At 44.4% G+C, this 21,010-nt stretch overlaps 1 protein-coding gene across 1 annotated transcript in view; it reads right to left on the bottom strand.

Annotated features, from left to right (window-relative positions):
- Nucleotides 1–21,010, bottom strand: part of LOC306919635 (CUB and sushi domain-containing protein 1-like) — a gene marked incomplete at its 5' end in the record, with an annotated part of 687,041 nt that overhangs the window by 93,979 nt on the left and 572,052 nt on the right. Inside the window, 2 exon segments of the mRNA XM_079496199.1 lie at nucleotides 7,979–8,092; nucleotides 9,215–9,295. Of these exon segments, the coding sequence (XP_079352325.1) occupies nucleotides 7,979–8,092; nucleotides 9,215–9,295 (195 nt within the window).

Genomic DNA, 21,010 nt, shown 5'->3' with positions numbered 1-21,010 from the left:
TAGGCTTTGTCCTCAGCTGTTTTTTTGTCGTACACAAGCGGAGCAGCATTGTCTGAACTGCTGACTGGCTGTCACAGGCATCTAAACATATGTTTTCACTCCTAAAAAGTATAAAACTAATAATACATGTGAAAAAAATATATTTTGTAAAGGCATGTCATATGAAATTGGTAGGATATTTCTGTGTGCAAGCAATTAAAATCGCGCAATTAAAAACAATGTTACAAGTTTGCTTAAGCCATTTAAACAGTGTTTTACATGAGCGCATACCGTAGTCCTATATACGAGGATTTGCGCTGCCTGTGCTGGAATCCCCCTGCCCCCCCCACCTGGAATAGTATCATGACATGGATCGAGAGGCATTTGAGGGAGACTGCAGCTCTGCAGTCAAGTAGGGTAGGCTACTGTAGCCTAATCTACAGCAGGCCGATGTCTTTCTGGAGTTACGGTATGTGCAATCTCCTCCTGTTTAAGGATAAACCCGACGCGTCGCTCGAATGCCAAATGTGCCGTGCCAGCGCAAGTGGGGACGCATCGGAGATAGGTAGGCTAACCCAGCCAGCCCACCACCACCATGCAGTGCCAGTGCCACATGAGGCTGGTTTAGGCCTCACTCAGACCTTTACTGCATTGCTGTATGCTTGTTGGATGAATGTTGTGTAGTGTCATGGCCGCCCCAATGCATTTCCAATGGGAGTCACATGGTTTGACACAACATTTGTGTTGTATGAGGGGGAGGGGCGCAGTCGAAACACAGCCGAAAGCCATACAACAGCTTGTAGTCCAAAATGTGGACTACAAACCATGTGACTTCCATTGGAAATGCATTGGGGCGGCCATGACACTACACAACATTCATCCAACAAGCATACAGCAATGCAGTAAAGGTCTGAGTGAGGCCTTAGGCTGCACATTCATATAATTGACAGTTGACAGCCCAGCCACTGTACTAGCGAGGTAATCTAAATAGATTGTCATAAACGTGCATGGTCACGGTGTCATGGACGGACCACAGTGATAGAGACAGACAGACAGGACATAGGAGAGGAGAAGATGCACCTATTTGCAAAACAGCAGCGTGTGTGTGTGCGCCTTGTTATTTAATTCATGGTTCACAGGTTCAGGTTTTCGTTCACTAATATATCTTGTTGTATATTAAATTAAAAAGACTTTAACAATTTAATATGTAAACAACACACAGTGACAGTTGCTTGCAGCAAGTTGCGAGATGTGCGTGCGGGGGGGGGGGGGGGGGGATTGGGGGGTTGAGGCGGGCAGCAAGGCAAGTGGGGGAAACTTTTTTATTCATTTTTCCATCGTGGAACCATGGTATCCATGCGTTGTTTGGTCGTATTGCAGTTGTGCATGTCGCAAAAACGAGGACGAGGCTTGATTTCATAGGGCGTGCCAGATTGATTTCAGCCGTCACATTTATCACTGCTAGGAATGAAATTAAGGTAGGATCAGCTGTTTGCGATCATTTTATAAATGCCGTGGCGACGTGAGTGTACTACAAAACCGACGCTCGAATTTGGGGCAGATTTTACACTATTGATAAATAAGGGCCTATGTGTCCCTGTTTTAGTCCCTAGTGGGTCTGATCGAGGGTAGCCACTGGGACGTAAGTCGGGACTTGATCGCCCCGGCTGGGTCACCTGAGTGAGGGGTAGGCCTATAATGTTATGCGGGAATGCCTACTGACTGGTAAAAAAAACCTTGACAGGCCATGCATCCAAACAGAAAAGTCCTGTCTTATTGCATTGAACTACATTAAATGACGTTAAACTAGGGGTGTAACGATAATAACTATCGAAACTTTTAATTAAAAAAAGTATATCGTTATGTAAACAGCAAATATCGTATCGTTTGACTTTGTATCGTATCGTTTTGCAATGGAAAGAATCGGTATTGAATCGGTATCGAATCGATACCAATACTAAGTAGCCTACTTGTGCATTGTATTTAGCAATTTTAAGAAGAAAAAATAAAAATATGGGTTTAACTACTTTTCCATTCCATATAGCTACACTACAAATTTGACTGAGGGACTGCCATTGGATTTCGTTGAATTTTCATTTTTTCACGTCATATGAAAGAAGGGAATCATAGCTTAGACATATTGGTTTATAGAGTAATGTCTTGCAGAAAACAGCGAGTTGAGAAAACAGGCTTGATAGGCTCACTTCTGTGGTCTCTAACATTACACCTAGCTAGTGCTACATGCATTTATTTCATATTTACATGTCGATTTCAGCTCTGATATTTATTTCAGACATGCTCTAGTATGTGAAGAGTCTGCTATTAACTCTTTTTGGATAAAATATAAATAAATTCAGTGTTTCTCCTCTGGTGAAAAGCTGGAGGTTGCACGATGGCAGGCTCTCAGTCAAATCTGCAGATAGAAGTGTGACCATGGTCGAATGTGTGTATTCTCGGTGTTCATGTCAAGGTGTGGGTTTGTCCATTATGTGTTAAAATAAAATGTCCATCTATTTGCCAGAGAATCACTGTGCAGCGATGCAAATAGCCTGCATCCTTAAACTCACTAAATTGAGAAAGGACGCAATCATGTCACCCTCCGGGGGGTCATGGGATGCAATGCTGTACTCCGTACTGTACTCTATAACGTCATTGAAGTAGGACTCATAAAATGTCCCTGGGACCCATCTATAAAAAACACCCCTGTGTACCAGGACATTACATTGAAAACCTATTTACCGGTACACTGTGCATGTGCATACATAGTTACATACCCTCTATTTATCTGTTCATTACAATTCCATACACCTCACCAAGTGAAAATATGCAAAACACGTACTTAAGGACAAAACCTGATGCAGAGCTGTCTTTTATAACCTTCAGCAACAGATGCACATGCAGTAAAGGCCACAAACCACAGACGAAAAACAGTCTAAGTCCAAATTTCATTCTGACCCCTCCACGAAAAGGCCTCGTTGTCCTGACCCCTTATCTATCATTTATACATTATGGATAAATAGTGTGGACTGTTTTTCGTCTGTGGCATTAGGGATGTCCCGATCACGTTTTTTCACTCCGATCCGATTCCGATCATGTGATTTTGAGTATCCGATATTTATATTATTGAAATGGCGATATCACAATAGTACAATATCCAAAATCACAGACAATATCCAATCTAACATCATGATATGGATATAATATTGATACTAGGGATGTCTCGATCACGTTTTTTTTTTGCTCCCGATCCGATTCCGATCATTTGAAAATGACGTTATCGGCCCCGATTTCCGATCACGTGATCGGATCGGGACATCCACAATCAGAATATATTCGCTGCTAAAGGATTTACAAATCGGACAAATTCCATGTAAATGGAATGTAAAAGGGACAAGGACTGGCAGATATGGATATCTTTATATACTGTATGGGCATAATAGAGCATACTATCATTATAGATTTTGACAACCGACAACGTGTTGATGTGCGGTGGGCTTGTCGACATCTATTTTTGGTACCTTTTGCAAAGTTTAAAATACAGTAGGAAATTAATGTATGGAGAGAAAAAATATGAAATATGGAGATACAAGGTTTCTGCCTGACAGCGTCAATATGTTTCCCCATTTGTGTTCCTTTTAAAGTAGGCTACTTTGATACCCACAATGATTCTGTCCTATAGTCACCAATCCCCATCGTCACCTTATAAGCTGCCATTATATTAAGGCCTTGCAGGGTAGATAGACACCAGAGCCCTTCTCTCTTTGTGACGACTGCTTACATAATGAGACGACACACAAAGGGAGCATAAGATCTAAGACCAACTTATCTGGGACCTGGCACTTATAATGTGTGTCCTCTGGAGACCTCTCTTTAGACTGTCGGCTCCATTTTCTCCTGGTTTACAAAGGAAAAGATATAGGCCGTTTCCTCATCTCTGACAGTGGTGAGATTGAATGTCTTTAAGGCTCGAGCTTAAAAGAAAAGTAGTTCAAGCACACAGCAGCACAAGACACCACCACACTTAACCCATTCAGGCCTGACGTCGAAATTAAAATGTATTTTTTTCTGAAAAAACTTGTGTTTCTATATCCGTGGAGCTCAATATTTCATGTCAAGGACCCCAAAAATGATATGTAATATGCCTCCGGCCCCCATTTGAAAATATGTTGTTCCAGGGCCCCCCCCCCCCCAGAAGCAAAGATTTGAGTTAAAAACATTCGTTCTGAAAAAATATATATTACAAATTTTTGCCACATTTTCACGATTTTTCAAAAATAGCAGACCTACAAGCTCGTAGCGCGCCACTCGGTGGCGCGCTATGCGCTTGTAGATCTGCTATTTTTCAATAGCTAAATTATAACACCAAAAGGCGTTCCCGCCCAGAATGGGTTAACAGATTTATAATTTTACTCAGAAACATCAGGGCCCACAACTTCTAAACCACTTACACCTAACCGTGATCTCCCATCAGACCCATGGGTCTATACTTGGTCCCCTCCTTTTGTCCATCTACACCAAATCTCTGCCAAAATAGCCGATCTACAGTGCAAGCTGAGCTCACGGCAAGTCACATCGTGGTGCATTGTGAGCTGGTAGATTGGCTATTTTCATCCACCTAACCATACTTCAACTTCACACAAAGGGAGCCGAGCTAAGTTGTCTGGGACGGCACTTATAATGTGTGTCCCGCAGAGACCTCTCTTTAGTCTGTGGGTACCATTTTCTCCTGGTTTACAATGGAAAAGAATATACTGTTGCTCATCTCTGAAATTGAACGTCTTTAAGGCTTTAACCTGAGATCAGATTCTAAAAATGTCTTCTACATCCTGACAGTTTTCTGAAAAAGCTATGTTTCTATGTCAGTCGTTCTTTGATTTTTCCAAAATAGCAGACCTACAAGCTCGTAGCGCGCCACTCGTTGGCGCGCTATGAGCTTGTATAGATCTGCTATGTTTTAATAGCTAAAGCATAACATAATGCTAACAGCAAAAGGGGTTCCCGCCCAAAAAGGGTTAAGGCTCAAAAAGGCAAAACAATAAATACAAAAAAATATATATATATGTAAAATGTAAAAATGTATATATATATATATATATATATATATATATATATTATTATATGTATTATTATTATTATTATTATTTTTAACACAGCAGCACAACAAAACATTTCAAGCTTAAACCCAATAGTCTCAGAAACACCAGGAGCTACAAATAGCACTTCCTATAAGTGCAAGTTAAAAGGTACTATTTTAATACATGAAGGTGTCATTCAGTCTAGCAAGAACCACAGCTTCCTCTCGGGGTGAGAATCCTAAGCCCCTGAGCGCTGTGCCTGCCAGCATGACAAACGGCTGTGCTACTGATCCTCCAGATTGAAAAGCATCCCTGGCATTAGATGTAGAACTCATGAGGAATAATGTGTCAAGTCCAGAGCCAAATGTTTCTTTCAACTTCAGCACACCACCAAACTAACACTCTTGTTTTTTGTTTAGTTTTTTGTTTGTTTTTCATTCCAGAGTGACAAATTGCCCATTTCGGTGATTTACTGTCGTCTTTAAATATGCGTTTTGGGTTATAGCCTATTTCTTCTTTTATTCAACAAGAACAAGAAAATAAATTTAAAAACAAAACAACATATTTCACTTGCTTTAAAACATGAAAGATAGATCATCCATCTCGTTTATTATAGAAATAATCTTTTATGGTAGTCATTACAAGACTAATAGTATTTCACTCTGCAAGAACTTTCACAAACGCCTTTTTGGTGACTTTGTGACTTTGAGCCTCTATTAGCTGACGCTGTGATCCACTGTCACTACCCAGTGTCTAAGTTTTGGACACGCATGATTACAAACAGGCACGTGCAGGGGTGTTTACTCATGTTTACTCATTTTTCCCCCCCAGTCCACATATAAGGGCATGTGGGGGGCCAATAAGGGCTTATGTGGGGGCGCAATAAGGGTGGGCCTATTCAGTATTTAAGTCCGACGTCATTTTGTAGTGCTACGTTACGTCCGGGTCCAAGTGGCACCAGCTCCCGTCCGCATCTCATTGTAAATAGAATATCTAAACGCGTGAATCTTTTTACAATGACGTTATTTTTCAGAAAGGAAGCCATTGAGGGTTAAAATGGGTCTTAATGCTTCCAACTCGAGTAGAATTATTAATGTTTTGTACAAGTTTCCATGACAAAAAAAAATATGATGTGGACTGGAGACAATAAAGACTATTATTATCATTATTATTGAAGGTGGTAACAGTCCATTTGCTCAGTAAAATATTTCGGGGGCATATTTAGAATGTTTGCAGGCTTGAGTATGTTGAATCTAGTTTGCATTAATGAGGATTTAGTTGACACAATTAAATAAAATGGCGATAGTATTCCGTGTGGGGCAGATGGCCTGTCACAGCCAGATTTGGGAGAGCAGCGCAGCTTTGTTGTTGCGAGGAAAGCGGTAAAATTAGACTTTCGTGGTTGTTTTCGTCTCAGATTTAGTCCGACGGAGCGTCACAGTATAACTCTATGGGGACACAAAAGCGAGACAAAAGTAGGACCCGGAAGTATCTCACGTGCCCGCGCTCACGTCACAGCTAAAATACTGAATAAGGGCCATTGGCCCTTCAAGACGAACATTTGACAAGCAATGATAATTCCACTATCATAATTAGTATTTATAATTATGCTTTTAATGCTTGCTGCCATCAGTCAGTTTTAGTTTCAGACTAATGAGAACGCATTGCTTATTTTACTGTCCAATGACATGAAATGGCAGAAGCGACGGACCACGCAAAAAATACCACCCTCAAAATTCGCGCACACACACACACACACACACACACACACACACACACACACACACACACACACACACACACACACACACACACACACACACACACACACACACACACACACACACACACACACACACACACACACACTTTGGTTGACAAGAGTTTCATGTTGTTATATATTATAAATTAAGAGCCAAAGTTCTGGTCCATCATGTTTTATCAAGGCTGGATTATGGTGTAAAATATTCAAAATAAACTGAATGAAGATGGTAAACATTTCTAATACTAAAATGTTTAGGGTTTTCTTTAAAACAAACATGGTCTACTAGCTACAACCTTATTTCGAGACTATGGTTGAATGTGTGAAACCAACCACTAATTATTTGTGGTACAAAGGAGCTCGAAACCCGATCCCTCCCCCAAAAAGAAAGAAAGAAAAGCTTATGAGTACCGGTATCAATAAGCTTTTGGCTTATCAAGCATGGCGGCCCATGACGTCATGTTTAAACAATCAAGATAAGAGGCGATCAAAGAAAGAAATCTAATCGCTCATGCTGGCACAAACATGTTGCTCTGAAAGTGCCATGCCAACCAACGCTGCCCGGGTAAACAATTACGCTTTTATAATGACGCATGTACATGCATTAACCTGTCAACCTGCCAAAAGTAAAAAAGGTCAATTGTCTTCCCGTCTGTTAGAAAAGTACTGTATTTGAAGGCCCTAACTAGTAAAATATACCAGTTCTGTTCAGAATGTATTGTCGTCTTTCCTCAACATAATAGATAATGCTCGATAGTGGACTCGATAAGAAGACCTTATTGATAAGAAGACCTTATCGATCAGGCTCGATAAGCCGATAAGGTGCTCGTTATCAATAAAAAATCACACACGTGTGAACTGAGTGGTGCAACTCCCCTCTCCCCCTGCCTCTCTCTCTCTCTGTAATTAGCAGGCAACAGTGCAACACTATCTCTCTCTCTCTGTTTATGGCACAACAGCGCCACTTTTGCCCCTACTGGTACTCTAAACATTGGGACATAGTCCCATAGGGGCATTGCTGTTCCTTGGAGTGGTGGCACCACTCAAAAAAATAACAAGCTCCATCCATACAAATGAATGGTAAAATCACTTTAGGGAACCATGTGGAAGGAGGGGGATCTGTGAATGGATACAGGGAGATGGTGTGACAGCTTGATCTTACCTTGACAACTTGGAGGTGGAGCTTCAAAAAGCAAATGGGAGTTCAGTTTACAGGTGAGCTCGGCCTTTCCAACGAGGGAATACCCAGGGAAACAGCGATACTTCACAATATCTCCTGGCAGACAATAAAAACAACAAAAAGCTATATATTGCAGTCTAAAATTAAAGAGCTGTTACAGTAGACATTTAGCTGAAATTATATTTTATTTGACTAAACTTACATGGCATTATTGTCAGTAGTTGACTGAATTGATGCAATGTGACAAGATTAAAATTTTATAGGAGATTTCCATCAAAAGGTTAGGTGTCAACTGATACAAGAATAAATTAAAAGTGCCTTAAAACGTGAGTTCCGTGAGTGCTGGTTTTCTCTTTGAGAAATGTTCCTGTTACATCAAAAGGTTATGCCTATCATTCACAATAGTGTGGGAAATGAATACTTCCAACAAGTTATTTAGTGGTGATGTGTCACGATGCTGCCTCTAGAGTCTAGACTGCACCTAAGGATTCTTTCTCCATTCTAAGGCAACGTTCAAACTGGCAGCGGGAATCCAATATTGTACCTATCCAGATTGGAATCCGATTGTTCAAGTCAGAACAGCAAAACACTGATTTTTGCTAATATAATTTGAACCACATTTATTGGTTTCACGATTCAAATTGGATTATGTGTCTCGACACTCGGGTCAATGCCGCATCTGATCTACAAACTTGTAGTTCTGCTATTTCCGTTTCGTGGACAGAGAGGAGGTCCAAGTCTGTGGACCGCAGGTTCCGTGACCAGGTCTGCGGAAGAGCCCTGAGGTGCCAAACATTATCAAAATATTTTTTGCAAACGGGAATACATTATTGGTGTGCGGATTTTAGTGCTTTTTCATTAGCATGTTATGCCTACAAAACAGCAGAAGACACAGCACTTTGTGGCAGGTTATCTTGCCCAGCGTTACCAGGGCTATTGCTTATTGTTTGTCTTGGTAGGTACTAGCAACATCTCTGTCACTCTCTTGTCTCCCAAATCCATCTCATCCCTAGGGCTCTGTATCACTTTCTCACAGTCCTCCCTTCTCTCTGTCTGAATTTGCGCTGATTAAGTGTCTATATTTGGGCATAAACTGGGCACACAAACAGAACCATAGACATCTTGATTTGTATATATATATTTGCACGCACGCACGCACGCACACACGCACTTGTTATTTATAGCAGTATATACACATTTTAAAGTTTTTTTTGTTACCTATCTGGAAGTCCTCATCTTCAAAAATCATCTCAGCATTTTCCACTGGAGCGGGAGGAGGGCATTTCTTCAGGCGGTATGCTGGGGAGAGCAGTGGAAAATCATTACAAGGGTAAGTGGAATTCAGCAGAAGAATTTCTATATTAAAACACACTGCAACAGTATAAAATATTATTAAGGGACCAAGAAGTCCCAAAGGGACTTGGTCCCTTATTGTTTTTGTATTTCTTCTTCTTCTTCTTCTTCCGCCAAAAATAGCAGTTCTGGCTGAACCGTGCAGTCGGTTTTCGTGAAACGTGGGAATCTGGTAGAGGGCCATGCCAGACGGTGACTAAGCGAAGCCCATGACCATTGGCCAAAGGGTGGCGCTATAGCACTACATTGAAAATGCAATGCATGACCGTTGGCAATGAAACATTGATACACATATGTGTCTCCTCATGCCGAACAACTTTCGTGCTCTGACTTTTGACCTCTGACCTATAGATCACCCGCCATTTTGAATTATATGAAGACAAAAAACAGTTAAAATCTATCTCCTCCCAGGATCAAAATGCATGAAAACTTCTACATGTAAACTTTGGACCTATACGGACAAAAAAATCATTTTAATCATTAATCATTTTTAAGTGAATTTTTTTTTTATGAGCCAATGAAAATTGCTGTTTTGTGAAAATTCTTCTTCTGCCCCTAATACATACATGCAGCGTCATATGCTTATGCAACTTTACAGTATGGTAGAGGGTCATGCCAAATAGCACTGAAACCAGTCTTACTCCAATTGGTCAAAGGGGGGCGCTATGGCAATTTTTTTGAAAATGAAACCTTTGAACAGGCATAACTCAGGCCCCATTTGGCCAAAAGCCATGACACTTGTTTCCACATGTTCCTTGACTCATGAGGAACACATCTGTCACTTTGACCAGTAAGCTCCGCCCTCAGATTTTCTGCCATTTTAAGCAGTTTAAAAAATGCTTATACCTGATTTTCTGCCTGGATTTTTTAGCAATTTGCGTGAAACGTTCTACACACAATCTATGGACCATTATCTGAAATCCCAGTTAAAGAGATGTTTGTACGTCAAAAAATTGACAGCAAACACACTGTAGTAATGGATAAAGACATCCCTAAAACCAGGACACACATAATTGTCATCAAAAACACTAAATGATTTTGCTGTTTACAATAAGACAACTGATTGTGTCTGGATAGCACAGTCGGTTTAGCTCTCGCCTTTGGACCACAAGGTTGTTGGTTCAAATCCTGCCTTATCGCTGCATGCAGCTATATTATATTTTTTATTTTTGTGTGTGAACATGACTGGGGCATTTCTTCACAAGAGTGTTATTAAATACACAAGTATTTGCTTCCACTTGATTTCACAATCACTACATGAGTCCATATTGTGGCCACAACTGTACCCCTTGTCATAACAATGAGTTTAACCGCGACCATGGAATCCTCTTCGCGTTTGAGTATTAAGGACGCGCTGTGATTGGCCAGTACCCACTTTGAGAGGCAGTCGGGGCAAACGGTCTCGCCAGAACATGACTTACTGCTCTGTCCATATCGGGTCGCAACTCCAACGGCCCCGAGTCGGCTAAGCACACCTCATCACCTCCTCTAAATGGAACCATGTCCTCAATGAACTGTGGGGTGCCCCAAGGAAGCATACTAGGGCCGCTTTTATTCCTATTATACAGTACATTAACGACATGAGTGCTGCCTGTAATTGTAAATTGTTCCTGTTTGCAGAAGACTCAGCACTCCTGATTTCGGGAGAAAACAAAACACAGGTTGAGGAGGCACTCAGCTCAGAACTCACCAATATCCGAACTTGGCTTACAGATAACAAACTCTCATTGCATCTTTGTAAAACAGAATCCATTCTTTTTGGGTCCAACCATTCCCTTAAAGACCACTTCACCACTTTTCAACTTATCTTCATATAATTGGTCCACAGTCCTCACTAATGTTCATGAAATACCAACATTTTTTTCCTACTCAGTCTGTGTCTCATAGGAGGGCTGTGGGCAGTTCAGAAACCCATCCACCAGTGACATCATCGTTTTAAACAAGATTAAAAATATATATATATTTAGATTTATATTATCATGAGAATGATGGCTTCCATTATCGTATTGCAACTTTTCAGGAATAGAAAGCCTGCAGTTTCTATTAGCTTCGAATCCCCATCGATGATGTCACTGGTGGATGGGTTTCTGAACTGCCCACAGCCCTCCCATGAGATACAGACCGAGTAGAAAAGAATTGTGGTATTTTATCATGAACATTAGTGAGGACCAATTATATGAAGGCAGGTTGAAAAGTGGTGAAGTGGTCCTTTAATAGGGTAAATGTAAAGGGTCAGTGTTGATGACATATATAGTAATCTCTAGCAAAGAAGAGGTTACATATCTGGGCTGTATCCTGGACAATAAACTGACGGGTGAAGGCATGGCAACAAGAGCGATCAAAAGAGTAAATCAAAGAACAAGATTCTTGGGCAGAATCTCCTCCTTTGTTAACAAGGGCGCTCTCAGGACACTAGCTGGAGCCCTTATTTTAATATGCCTGCACCTCCTGGTTCTCCAACATCTCAAAGAAAATAAGCTCCAGACCTCCCAAAACAAACTAATCAGACTTTTGCTAGGCCTAGGGCCCATGGCCCATGACCCACCTCTGTGCAAGTCAAGCAACTGAAAATGGGACTAGCATTTAAGATTGTTAATGCAGCTCTACCCTCCATTCCCTCAGTGCCCATTTACCACAGCCATAATACTAGAGGGAGCGTAAATAATGATCTGGTGCCACCCATTTTCAGAACAAATATGGGTAAATTCACCTTTCACAGCACTGCCACTCAAGTGTGGAATGCCCTACCCCCTTCCCTCAAAACAAGCAGATCATTGGTTTCCTTTAAAAAGGGTCTGAAAATTCACCAATTCAATTTCATCAGGTCAAAGGGAGAGAAGGTAATTGCCCTACCTCTTTACCCCCCCCCCCCCCCTTATCAATGTATTTTTATTCCAACCTGCATGTACATGTAGATTTAATGTGTTTGAGAAATCTTATGTGTTTGTTGTCACTGTTGTCATTGTGAATGAATGCATGGGACCCGAATGGAAACAAGACCGCAAGGTCTTGTGCTGTCCTTTTGGACCAATGCTGTGCTTGACTGTACCCTGTATACTGTTTGCATCTTATTGTCTAAAACAATTATCAATCAAAATTATCAATCAAAAACCGACCAGAAGTCTAAAAAAACATATAAAAAGAAAAAGAAAACCAGTAAGATGCCCTGAAGGCGAGAAACAACAGAGCTTCTTAATAATGCACAGTTAAGAAGCAGGAGTTAAACTATTAATCTGGTGTCCGTGAGGTCAGATGTAGAGTTGCTGGCCGGCTCCATATATGCAGATCTAAGCGTTTGATAAGGTCCGATCAACATAATATGGAATCAATTCTGTATTGGCCATATATGGGGCGTGTCTCACTAGTGTGACGGACGCGAGATGCAGGTTTTCATAGTAAACTGCAACCTATGGTCGCAACAAGATAGTATCGGCTTGGCCTTCCAGTCCAATCTTTTAGCTATCAATTTGTGAACAAAGCTGCTCAAATCACAATGCAGTGTTCTGTATAGCAGAGCCTCTGGCATCAACATGAGCCGTGCTCTGATGAACTGGACAAAACAACTCTGGCCTCTCTGTACAGCCAGCTGTGAGGCGAGAGTGCAGGGACTGTCAGTACTGCCAGCTGTGAGGCGAGAGCGCTGGGACCGCCACAAATGAAAATGAGGTTGTATAGCGATCATTGTCTACCTATAATGCACTAAGGTAGTAGCGAGGCATCATTTGCGTTTTAGTAATGTTTCACTTGTGATCGTGGACGTTTGAATCAGTGAATATATATACCATAACGCGTCATGGTTGTAACATGCACGTTATCTCTTGATTGGTCAACGCCATCATGACGCCATCGCGTCAGTATGTGTACAGCAACGTACTCTACGTGCCCAGGAAGTTTGAAGTGTTTACCTTCATCCTACGGGGAGTTATTGGCGAAAAACTGACTTTTCTCAAAATGCGTAAAATTTTACACCTGGAGTATATGTGGGCTACAATTATTTTCTTTGATGTTGGTGAATAAAAATCCACATGGATGTCTTCATGCTTATGTTCTTCATTAGTTTGCATCGTGTTTAGACGGAATGCACGTTCATTCTGGTCTGTAGCAACGGCAAAGAACAACTTGCAAAAGTGGGTCAATTGTAACACACGCCTATCCATTAAATACCATTATAAGTCATATTTCCATATTTGACATATTGGCCAATATTATATGTTCAGTCAGTTGTCTTTCATTACAGAGTGTATTCTAAATTAGTTTAGGGTTGTATAACATCGTACAACTCAATCAATCAAACGTTTGTTTAATCAATGTATTTTCCCATTGAACTGACTCAAACGCCCAAACTGGTACACCCGGTACTATTTAATATTTCCCTTATGTTTGATACATTTTCGTATCACATCCATGGTATGAAAACATTGTTAAGGAGTTGCTTCAATGAAATATAATTGCTTTAAGCTGAAAACAATATGTTTAATGGTGTTTTTTAGCATTGTTACATTTATCACGCATGCCGTTACAATTAATCCGATATGCGCAGCAAATGTAACACTGGAACAGCGTCCACGTTCGGTTTAATAACTCCCGACCTGTTTTATCAATTGAAAAACTTGAAGTGGTTTATGGTAGCAGACATGTGTAAGTTACATTATGTAGATAAACGGATCTCTGAGTAAAACAATGAAACGTGCAAAGTGTTACAACCGTGGCGGCTCTCCCCTACATCAAAAAACCTAGGCCAATAATGTATTGACCCAGACTCCTCAGTGTCCACATTTCTGCCCATTACATTTCTACTTCTATTTGAAAAACAATCCGTCTTTGGGGTGCATTTTTTGATGGAGGACAAGTGTCTGTCTGAAGCAGTCTCTAACCCTACAATGTTTTCTCAAATGGGAGTTTGGAATAATGGAAGGAAATCAGACTTCTACAGCAAATATTTAATTCATAACATTGATGTTTCACCCACCAAGGCCTTGTTAAGGACGGGGAAAATAACACGACCCTGGCCGGTAGAAACATTGATTTCTAAAACAGACGGACTCTACCTCAGCCCTCTGCTGTGCCTGTATCTGCTCTCTACTGAATAAAAGAACAAAGGAACATAGACATACAGTAGCAGTTTTTCAGAGGCAGCCACGCCAGTGCTAAGGTGATATTGTTATGGTCTGGCTCCCTGCCTGTCCATCTTTCCACTTCGGCCACTCCCCCCTCCCATTGCTTCTACAGCCCCCTACACACACCTGTCTCCAACTGCCTCATCAGCCCAACTGTTCCCTTCTCACTACTCACCTGTGCCCACTTCCCCTATCAAGCCTCCACCTATAAGACTGGACTCTTTCTGCTCATTCCTTGCTAGAGTATAACCTAACGTTGGTGTGTTTTCCGGACTCCTGCTTTTCAGTAGATCTTGCCCCAGTGTTCCTCAGGTTTGATCTTCTGCTTGCTTTTTGGACTTTGATACGACTTACTCCTTTGTTTACCTTTTGACCTGCCTATGGATAATATGGTTTTTGTCCTGCCTGCTTCAGTATGTAAGGCTTCCCCTTAAGTTTTGTCTTTAATAAACTCTTGCAAAGTACTCTGCCTGTGTTGCCTGCATTTGGGTTCTACTTTGACACGCACCATAACAGTATACTCTCGCCAGGATGAACCCAGCAGAGCGACAGCTTTTTCAGAGGAAAGTGGCAGAGTTTGATCGGGTGGTTGCTCACCTCATGTCTTCTACACCCGACCATTATGCAAAGTTTAAATTAGAGCTTTCAACACAGCAGCAGTGGTTCAGTGAAAGGCCATGGGTGAGTCATTTTGTTCCCCACCTGGATATTGTCAAAGGAAGGCTCAGAGACTTTATGCAGTCTAGTTCTGTTCGTGTTGGTTCCCTGCCAGCTCAGCAGTCACTTAGGCTTGGTTTTGTGGCCCTTCAGCCTGCCTGTCATGAGCCCCCTAAGCAGCTACGTACTCACCCTGTTTCTGTTCATCGGGAGCCCAGGCCTGCTAGCCCCCAATTGACTAGCAACCAGCCTGCTAGCACCCATCCTCCATCTCCAGCTATTGCCTGCCTCAATCCATTTTATGGCACCCGCCTGGCAGGGGGGGTCCCCGTAGTTTCAACAAGCGAGGAGGTGTCCCCCTGGTTCGCCTGGCCACCAACCGTGGGCATGCCAGGAGAAGGTGTGGTCGCCATGGCTCCCTATACCACCAGGGAAGTGAGGACGCTGGCGTCGATGGTTCGCCGCTTCACCTCCCAATGTATGAATGAATGAACCATTGTAAAGCGCTTTGAGCACTTGGAAAAGCGCTATAAAAATGCAATTCATTATTATTATTATTATAGGAGTCTCCACTGCAGCTCACCTCCGAGGCTTCTCCACTGCAGGTCACCTCCGAGGCATCTCCACTACAGCTCACCTCCGAGGCTTCTCCACTGCAGCTCACCTCCGAGGCTTCTCCACTGCAGCTCACCTCCGAGGCTTCTCCACTGCAGGTCACCTCCGAGGCTTCTCCACTGCAGCTCACCTCCGAGGCTTCTCCACTGCAGGTCACCTCCGAGGCTTCTCCACTGCAGCTCACCTCCGAGGCTTCTCCACTGCAGCTCACCTCCGAGGCTTCTCCACTGCAGCTCACCTCCGAGGCTTCTCCACTGCAGGTCACCTCCGAGGCTTCTACACGGCAGCTCACCTCCGAGGTTTCGCCGCTGCAGCTCTCCTCCGAGGTTTCTACGCTGCAGCTCTCCTCCGAGGTTTCTACGCTGCAGCTCTCCTCCGAGGTTTCTACGCTGCAGCTCTCCTCCGAGGTTTCTACGCTGCAGCTCTCCTCCGAGGCTTCGCCGCTGCAGCTCTCCTCCGAGGTTTCTACGCTGCAGCTCTCCTCCGAGGCTTCGCCGCTGCAGCTCTCCTCCGAGGTTTCTACGCTGCAGCTCTCCTCCGAGGTTTCTACGCTGCAGCTCTCCTCCGAGGTTTCTACGCTGCAGCTCTCCTCCGAGGTTTCGCCGCTGCAGCTCTCCAAGGTTTCGCCGCTGCAGCTCTCCTCCTCCGAGGCTTCGCCGCTGCAGCTCTCCTCCGAGGTTTCGCCGCTGCAGCTCTCCTCCTCCGAGGCTTCGCCTCTGCAGCTCTCCTCCGAGGTCTCACCACTGCAGCTCTCCTCCTCTGAGGTCTCACCGCGGCAGCTCTCCGCTGAGGATTATACGCTGCAGCTCTCCTCTGTGGATTCTACGCTGCAGCTCTCTTCTGTGGATTCTACGCTGCAGCTCTCTTCTGTGGATTATACGCTGCAGCTCTCTTCTGTGGATTATACGCTGCAGCTCTCCTCTTCTGTGGATTCTACGCTGCAGCTCTCCTCTTCTGTGGATTCTACGCTGCAGCTCTCCTCTTCTGAGGATTCTACGCTGCAGCTCTCCTCTTCTGAGGATTCTACGCTGCAGCTCTCCTCCGAGGCTTCGCCGCTGCAGCTCTCCTCCTCCGAGGCTTCGCCGCTGCAGCTCTCCTCCTCCGAGGCTTCGCCGCTGCAGCTCTCCTCCTCCGAGGCTTCGCCGCTGCAGCTCTCCTCCGAGGCTTCGCCGCTGCAGCTCTCCTCCGAGGCTTCGCCGCTGCAGCTCCCCTCCGAGGTTTCTACGCTGCAGCTCTCCTCCGAGGTTTCTACGCTGCAGCTCTCCTCCGAGGTTTCGCCGCTGCAGCTCTCCAAGGTTTCGCCGCTGCAGCTCTCCTCCTCCGAGGCTTCGCCGCTGCAGCTCTCCTCCGAGGCTTCGCCGCTGCAGCTCTCCTCCGAGGCTTCGCCGCTGCAGCTCTCCTCCGAGGCTTCGCCGCTGCAGCTCTCCTCCGAGGTTTCGCCGCTGCAGCTCTCCTCCTCCGAGGCTTCGCCGCTGCAGCTCTCCTCCGAGGCTTCGCCGCTGCAGCTCACCTCCGAGGCTTCGCCGCTGCAGCTCACCTCCAAGGTCTCACCGCTGCACCTCTCCTCTGAGGCCTCGCCGCTCTCCTCCGAAGTATCGCCGCTGCAGCTCTCCTTCGAAGTATCGCCGCTGCAGCTCTCTGAGGACCTCCAGCTTGCTTCCACTGAGGCTTCGCAATTCAGCGCCCCAGTGCCCAGGCTGCCCAGAACTCTGTCTGCAGCCTTGTGTCCAGAGCCGGCAGCATCCCCTGTGGTGTTCCCAGTAGAACCAGCTGCACCACCTGTGGCGTCGCCTCCAGCTGCAGCGCTCCTGGCGTCGCCTCCAGAGTGTGCAGCGACGTTGGTCCAAGGATCTTTATCCTGGGCGGTCCTGCAGACTTCGCCGGCCTCCTGGGTGGCGCAGTCTGGTCATCCTCCAGACGCCTCTCCTGTGCAGTCTTGGGGTCTCCGGGGGTCTCCGAGCCGTCCTCCTGATGACGTCCCTGCTTCGTCTCGGCCATTAGGCCGTCCTCCTGATGACATCCCTGCTTCATCTCGGCCCCACGGCCATCCTCCAGATGACGCTCCTGCTGCCTCATTCCGAGCCCCCGGCCATCCTCTGGATGGTGCCTCTGCTGTCTCATCTCGGCCTCCTGGCCGTCCTCCAGATGACTCCGCCGCCCTCTCGTCTTCGCCTCCCGGCCGCCCTCCAGACTGTGCCTCCTCTGTCTCGTCTCTACCCCCAGGCCGCCCACCAGATGTCTCCTGCTCAGTCCTGGTCCACCCTCCAGGCCGTCCGCCTGAGGTTAAGGTTCACAGATCCCGTTGCTCTGGTGCCATGATACAGTCTCCCTCCTCCAGACCCCCTCCACCCACCCTGCTCGTTCCTGGTCAGGGTCGTGGGACGTCTGGAATCCGCCCCTTGAGGGGAGGGTACTGTTATGGTCTGGCTCCCTGCCTGTCCATCTTTCCACTTCGGCCACTCCCCCCTCCCATTGCTTCTACAGCCCCCTACACACACCTGTCTCCAACTGCCTCATCAGCCCAACTGTTCCCTTCTCACTACTCACCTGTGCCCACTTCCCCTATCAAGCCTCCACCTATAAGACTGGACTCTTTCTGCTCATTCCTTGCTAGAGTATAACCTAACGTTGGTGTGTTTTCCGGACTCCTGCTTTTCAGTAGATCTTGCCCCAGTGTTCCTCAGGTTTGATCTTCTGCTTGCTTTTTGGACTTTGATACGACTTACTCCTTTGTTTACCTTTTGACCTGCCTATGGATAATATGGTTTTTGTCCTGCCTGCTTCAGTATGTAAGGCTTCCCCTTAAGTTTTGTCTTTAATAAACTCTTGCAAAGTACTCTGCCTGTGTTGCCTGCATTTGGGTTCTACTTTGACACGCACCATAACAGATATATTTTCATATGATACTGTATGATCGAATGTTATATGGCAGCAGCTTACTGTATATAGCTCCACCAGACTACCCAGTGAGGACAATAAAAAGGTCAGCCTACTTTAGTAGTTGTTAGGGTATTTGTCACTGTACATTTAGGGTATTTGTCACTGTACATTTAGGGTATTTGTCACTGTACATGTAGGGTATTTGTCACTGTACATTTAGGGTATTTGTCACTGTACATGTAGGGTATTTGTCACTCTACATTTAGGGTAATTGTCACTGTACATTTAGGGTATTTGTCACTGTACATTTAGGGTATTTGTCACTGTACGTTTTGCACACATGTGAATTTAGTCATCGGCATGGACTGAGTAGAGTGCAAGTTCTTTGTGATCAATGTGTCTCCACTGCCAGTACTGAGCGAGAATACGAATATTGGCTTAAACTACATATGGGGCACTGCGTTACTTTTTTTTTAGGGTCCATGGTGTAAAATAGCTCGAACCAGTGCTGATTATTTCGTTAGGACCCGCTACAGTGGTGTTCGATACGAACTTAACCGAGATGTGGAAACCTCTACTTCAATGCTCTACGAGTTGCTTAGCCATTAGCCAGTTATTCTGTCTCATCTAGAAGACTCGTACCCAAGGTAATACAAGCCATTCAAGGTATATGGGTTGTAAAGCCAGATACCTTGATTATCCCATATATGGAACTCTAAGTGAAAGCCTTCGCAACACATGGTCTTGTAAGCAGACAGGACTGAAACATTGGCAGACTGAAACATTGCGGTCCCCCCCTCCTATGACTTAACGATGTCCATTTTACACTTGAGCAACGACGTTTAATTGAAAGTAATTAGCATAAAAATAAAATCCAATTCTCATTCTTCTATCTCAGGGTCTGGGAGTTAAAATCTCAGGGTCTGGGAGTTAAAATAGTACTAGTGGCGGGCGCCCCCGCCCCCACATATTCCTTTCAATGAAAGTTGCTCACCCAGTGCATGCTCCCCCAGACATTGTGACAGTTTCTGACCAAGGCTTTTTTTCTTCTTTTTTTTCATGTCAAAAGCAGGGAATCATAGCTTCAAATTGACATATTGGTTGTTCAGTTTTACCCACCAGTTTTGGAGATATGGCTTATAGAGTAATGTCTTGCAGAAAACGGCAAGCTGAGAAAACAGGCTTGAAAGGTTCACTTCTGTTATCTCCTCTCCTGAACAGTTAGTCTTGCCGCCATGACGGTCTCTGTATCAAAAATCACACTTGTGTGAAGTGAGTGGTGCAACTCCGTGTGGGGGTCCTCGGAAGTTCCAGACCCACAGGACCACGGCCAGGGTGCCGGCCCGATTCCGGCGAGCCGCCCCACGTCCGAAACGGTAGAGAAATGAGAGAGTTACCGTGTGGGGTCCCTCTACTGTACCCTCTACTGTACTGTAACTGTACTGGCACACCTGAAATCATCATATATAAACAGTTAATATGTGCGTGTGTGTTTGTGTGTGTGTTAGGTTGCGTACAGGTGGTGAAAAACAACCATGCTATTTTCGTGCTCATACCCACCCAGCCAGGCAGGCACCCACACACATACAGTAGCTCTGTAAGGGAGTGGTTGCACCACTCATATGGCCCTATCTTGAAAGTTGCTCACCCAGTGCATGCTCCCCCAGACATTTGGCCCTATCTTGGGCGCACGTTACCCTTTATCCCTAAACTTATTTGCCATATTTTACCATCTTGAAAAACATTTTAAAACACGTTGTGAGCTTGTAGATCGGCTATTTGAACTATTTTAAAATGTTTTTCAAAATAGTAACGAATAGTAAAGTTTTGGGATAAGGGGTAAGAAGTGGCACTTTTTTATTCAATAGAGTATATAATTTGGTGTCAATAAAGCAGTCGCACTAGGGTCCTTTATTGCAATACCAGATTTCGCCACTAGTTCAGGTTTGCTTCAATAAATAAAAGAAAAAAGGTCCTGGGGGCTTGTTCTATCCTCGCATCCCTCACTTGCGTCCTTGTCCTTGATTAGACGAGAGGACGGGGCAATTGATCAAGTTCAACTTGAGAATGGGAATGCCCCTCGGTCCTCGCTCGCTGAAGTGCTGATTTGTTGCTTAGAGATGTCAGGTTGTGTTTAATTGGACGCTGTATTTCTCTAGGAGTTGAGCTGCTTGACATGCGTTCTCCCATAGGTCCACCCATGATGCACAGCTAACTGCACAATTGTGTACATAAAGATCAATCAAACCACTATTGGATTTGTAAGTGTATGTCACTTGCTCGAAAATGTATGATGAGGGTGCAATTTGTGAAAAAGGACAGAGGAATACAGGGGGTAGAATAAAACATAAATACAAAAATAGTCTGTATAGGAATGAAAATTGGGATAGCA

This window comes from Electrona antarctica (genome assembly GCF_951216825.1).
Source record: "Electrona antarctica genome assembly, chromosome: 3".
Taxonomy (NCBI): Eukaryota; Metazoa; Chordata; class Actinopteri; order Myctophiformes; family Myctophidae; genus Electrona; species Electrona antarctica.
This window is presented reverse-complemented; position numbering and strand designations above follow the sequence as displayed.